Here is a 5,440-nt window from a genome sequence, read left to right as displayed (position 1 = left end):
TTGCAAGATTACAACTATGAAGAACGACACATTTTGTTTCTGAACTGTCTTTTTGGTTTCGTTCACTCTGGTCGTTCACTCTGGTCGTTCACTCTGGTCGTTCACCAGCCATTATGGCGTTATATACGGGTTCTGACCCCTTTAGTGTTTTAGTTGATCGTTAATGAATGTTCCTGGAATATGGGACAAAGAAAAAGTATGAGGAATATCATGGTGACCCCCCCCCCCAGCCTCCGTGTAGTGGGTGTTCAAATATATATACTGAACACTGTACAACAACTCAATAATTCCCTCGTTTGAACATATTCTCTAACCTTAAATATGGAACGCTGAAACTATTCGTGTGTGTGTGTGTGTGTGTGTACTCACCTAGTTGTACTCACCTAGTTGTTTTTGCGGGGGTTGAGCTCTGGCTCTTTGGTCCCGCCTCTCAACCGTCAATCAACAGGTGTACAGGTTCCTGAGCCTACTGGGCTCTATCATATCTACACTTGAAAGTGTGTATGGAGTCAGCCTCCACCACATCACTGCCTAATGTATGTGTTTGTGTGTGTTTGTGTGTGTGTGTGTGTGTGTGTGTGTGTGTGTGTGTGTGTGTGTGTGTGTGTGTGTGTGAACAGGGTTTCTCCGCCACGGTACAGTCGAGGAATAGTAAGCCTGTACAAAAGTACCCTGGAAAGTGCAAAATGGCAACGCCGCGTTTGTTGTTGTTGTGGTATTGGGTTACATCATGAATGGCTAGGCGCTTTGTATCGACGAGTCTCATTGGTCAAAACACCACTCACTTGTTTACATAATTCTCTCTGCCATCTAAGGGAAAGTATAATACGGCAATGAATAAAAATGAATATATTTAGATTTGTGACCAAGGGAGATGGCCCCACATGTGCACTTAGGAGCTTATTGACCTTTCATGTAAACAATGTAACGTATGATAATGTTACGTATTGGCATCTGGCTGTTGAGGCAGAGACGTCCCTGGAAACACAAACCGAAACTGTCTCTATTTTCCGCTTGTTACAACTTGTAATAAAGTTGTTACATCTTGGCTTAACGTGTTTATGACGTATTTGAACGTTGTTACAACTTGCTATATTGGTTGTTATAACTGGTTAGGAGGTGTTAAAACTTGTTCGAACGTTGTACCAACGTCGTAGTTTCGGTGTGTGTTTGGCGGGGTGCACAGCGCTGCCTGCAGCGGCGGCCTCCCTCAAGCAACACCACGCTAAACACCTTTCCAAATTAAAGATTGTTTGCAAACATTTTGATATGTGAATATAGTTAATATACTATATACGAGTAATGGTATCAAGACCTAATATTACATCCAAGACAAATCCTCGAATCAACTCCACAGTGCTTGGGTTGGACGGTAGAGCGACGGCCTCGCTTTATGCAGGTCGGCGTTCAATCTCCGACCGTCCAAGTGGTTGGGCACCATTCCTTCCCCCCCGTCCCATCCCCAAATTAATATCCTGACCCCTTCCCAGTGCTGTATAGTCGTAATGGCTTGTCGCTTTACCCTGAAAATTCCGTCTCTCCATCCAGAGTGCAGACCCTTTATCAAGAATGACCTCCAGGGAGGAAAGGCTATGTCAACGAGGAGTAATAATTACTATAAGAGAGAGAGGCATGTCAATCGCCGCCATCTCTAGAGAACTTGTAATAACAAAGCCAACTGTTACTGTGGTGCAGCGGTGGGCAGAACCCGGGAACTTGAACCACAGACATTGGTTTGGTGGGCCAAGAACAACCTCTCACGAAGGAGACCCGAGAATTCTTCAGTGCAACCATCAGTCTCCCTTCAAGAATACAGATGCCATCAGGAATGAACTGCAGTTAGAGGCATCTAGACGCACAGTGCGAAATCGACTTCCTGAAGCCGACATCCATCACTGGATTCCAGCCATAAAAGGTAAACTTCTAGAGCGCGAAGATAGAGAAGCAAGATTGGCTTTTGTCAGAAGATATGTCAGTGATGATCTGGACTACTGGGTCCGTGTAATCTTCAGTAATGAGTAGACACTCACCCCAGCCACTCACGGCACATTACGCTGCTGGCCTCCCAACAACACATCATATGAACAGCAGTTTATATGTGAAACACAGACGTGGTTATGTATCGTGCAGTGTTGTGGTTTGGATACAGCGTGGGAGAACTTGCTGGTATTCAGGGAGCCTTCATTGCTAACATGTTGAGATTGTGGAGGAAGTGAAGGTGCTTTGTGTGCTTGCATCTGTTCTTCCCTACGGTGAGCAAATAATATTTTTGCAGGTATTATACTGTTTATTTAATAACGATTTACCATGAAACAGGCTAACATAATCCTACCTCTCAGTCAGTAATGTTACTCAGGCTTTACCATCGGACATTTATTTTACTAGGTTCGTTGTTTTGTGTTAAGTTTAACCTCAAAATGTTACCAAATATTCGGCGTCAATTGTTACTAGCTATTGTTAACTCGTTTTACAGAACATTTAACGGGCTAATTGCTCCATCAATAATGGCCAGATTGTTAGGCTAAGTTTTGTGGCACATAACAGCAAGGCTGGGATATGAACCCCGACGATATTGTGTGTCGGGGGAATATAGTTAGCAGCAATTGGGAGCAGAGGCCAGAGCGATCCCACTAACCTCGTCTTCAACACACACTGGCCCACTGGGAGTTGTGGCGCTATAACCCGCAGATAATCTACAACCACGTCGCTACAATGTCTCAGAGGTTTCAGGTTATAATCAACAACGGAGGATGGATGGCAGTTGTTGTCAACCCGGCGGGTTGTGTGGGCCTGGGTGTTGCGGCTGACGTGGCTTGTGTCCCGTGTTTCTCCTGAGGGCCCCCTGGGGCCGTGACGGTCTGCAATCATAGGGGGCCTGTGCCCCCTGTCACCAGGCAGGCCTCCACTGGCCTGAAGTATTCTGGAAATACTACTACCACGCAGTACACGTCAACCCGTTCTCGCAAATTCGTAAAGTCAATATTGACTTATTAACTACGTGCCTAGGTGATATACTAAACATAATAGATACCCTTAAAAAGATTCATAGAAAACACCGACCTTACCTAACCTTGTTAGTATCTTAAGATAAGCATCTTATTGCTTCGTAATTACAATTATTACTTAACTATACCTATTATAGGTTAGGTAATAATTGTAATTACGAAGCAATAAGATGCTTATCTTAACATACTAAGTAGGTTAGGTAAGGTCGGTGTTTTCTATGAATCTTTTTAAGGGTATCTATTATGTTAAGTATGTCACATATGCACATATTTAATAAGTCAATATTGACTTATTAAATTTGCGAGAACGGGTTGTACAGGTGGTGTTACTTGATATGCTACGTGTCCCTGTAGAGTCTGTGTGTGGGGTACAGCTGCTTGCTGGGAGGCGGCCGATTATCAAGTTCGGCTCCTCGGTGATTTACCAAGATCTCGTCGCGCGCTATGATGGGCGCTCTTTCAATCTTCCTTGAGATGGTGGGTCCGTGACCCCCTCTGACCGTTGTGGTGCCACGACGCATGTATCAGTGCTTGGGATGCCCTTCGAGTTCCCTGAGGACCTTCTACGTCGGTACTTTGCCCGTTTTGGGCGGGTCCTTCATGTGAGGATGAATGCCGTCCCCACCGGGAGGTGGAAGGGGGTCCCGTGTGGGACCCACACACTCGCCATGCGCCTCAGGGATCCTATACCGTCCTCCATCATGCTGTTGTGGTTCCCGATCCGTGTCTTTCACACAGGACACCCCAGGACATGTTTCAGGTGCGGCCTACCGGGTCACCAGGCCGCGGGGTGTGAGGAGCGCCGGGTCACCCCTGTTAATCTCTTCTGGGAGGAGGATTTTTTCCGTTGTCGGCTCAGGACCTGTCTCCAAGTGCTGGGGTGTGTGTTGCTTCCCTGCCGGCCTCTACCCCAGTGTTGGATCCTGCGGCTCGCCTGGGTGGGGATGAGGGTGGTGGTGTGGATGTTGTCGTGGGGGTTAGGGCAGCCCCACCCCCGCCGCCGGCTTCCCCTGAGTCGTCCCTGCCCCTGAGTTCCCAGCCCGCCCCGTCTCGGCGGCACATGCCTGTTCCGTCACTGGATACGGTGTCTCCTGTCACTCTGGATGTCCGCGAGGGGCTGTCTCCTGCAGTGTGTGGTCCGGTGCCCCCGGCCGTGGAGGCTGCTGTTCTCAGGGGCCGGGCTTTGAAGGCGCGCCCGTCGGAGAGTTCTGCTGTGATACAGGATGATGGGGTGATAGCTCGGCCGACCGGCAGCCTGTCTCCAAGCACTCGAGGCGGGTCCGAGTGTGTCTCCCCTTCGTGGTGTGTCTTGGGTGGAGGTGGGAGAGTATGGTGCTCCGGCGTCTCCCGCCGTGGTTTGCGGTGCTGTGGGGGCTCTGTGCTACCTCCTGTGTCGCCCCGCTGCGCCTACTGCTACTGGCTTCCCACAGTGGGAGGTTGCTCCTGATGATCGGGACCTCGTTGTGGTCTTAAGGAAGATGTGCGCCAGGGAGCCCACTGCTCCTGTGCCCGGTGACGAGGGCCCTGGCGCGTGTGTCCTCTGCTGGTCCCCCCAGTGCGCAACCCTGTCAGAATCCTTGTGTGCAAACCAGTACGATGCTCAGTGCGACGCCCAGAACGAATTCACATGCAGATTCCGGTGCGGAACCCCCTAGTGTGGAACCCTTTCCTGTGATCACGGCCGCCGGGGGCGTAGTCCCTAAGTCGCAGCGTTTAGACCTCATTTGGGGTGACAAGGTGCGGCCGGTCCCGTGGTGCTCATCAACTATTTGGCTGCCGCGGATTAAGGGGTTTATTTATGGGGTGCCTGATTTGATGCCTCGGCCTTGTGCCTCTCCTGGGCGACAGGTGTCTGAAGACGTCCACCTGATTTGGGAGGTTTACTGCTTGCACTCTCCGGCGCGGGAGTTCTCGGATAAATATCAATATTACTTGTGCTTGCTTTGTATACTCCTGTCTTTTGTTTTTGTTGCCGTGTCTGCTGTATGGATGTTTTGTATCCGTGTTTTGAGTCGCCCCGTTTGGGCGTTGTTTGTTTGTGTGTTTGCGTTTTTGGTTGTGCTGTACTGGTTGTTTCCTGTGTGTACTTTGTGTTCTGTTTGCTTGTGTTGTTTCTAGTGCTGTTGGGTGTGTGTGTGTGTGTGTGTGTGTGTGTTTTCTGGTGTCTGTGTTTGTGTGTGTTTTTTTGCCTGTTCCGGTATTTTTTTCTTGTTTGCATGTGTGGGTGTCATTTCCTTATGTTTCACCCGGTCCCTGTGTGTTCCAGTTTTGCGTTACTGTCTGTCTTAGCTTTTTGTGCTTTCCAGGTGGCCCTTGAGGCTGGCTTTCTCCCTGCTGTTGTCTGGTGTTGTTTCCCCGCACTTCATTGTCGCGGGCTGGTATTGTGTACACATGTAATTGTGTACACATGTAATTGTTATTATGGAAAATGTTAT

General features: G+C 49.0%; 1 protein-coding gene across 1 annotated transcript in view; it reads left to right on the top strand.

The window, feature by feature from the left end:
• Positions 1-4,601: 4,601 nt before the first annotated feature.
• Positions 4,602-5,440, top strand: part of LOC123767853 (calphotin-like) — a 13,670-nt gene continuing 12,831 nt past the window's right edge. The window contains exon 1 of the mRNA XM_045757900.2: positions 4,602-4,742. Coding sequence (XP_045613856.1) covers positions 4,602-4,742 — 141 coding nt within the window. The remainder of the gene's footprint in view (positions 4,743-5,440) is intronic.

The sequence above is a fragment of the Procambarus clarkii genome, chromosome 67 (assembly GCF_040958095.1).
Source record: "Procambarus clarkii isolate CNS0578487 chromosome 67, FALCON_Pclarkii_2.0, whole genome shotgun sequence".
NCBI lineage: Eukaryota > Metazoa > Arthropoda > Malacostraca > Decapoda > Cambaridae > Procambarus > Procambarus clarkii.
The sequence above is the reverse complement of the archived record's forward strand: the minus strand, read 5'-3'. Positions and strand labels throughout refer to the sequence as shown.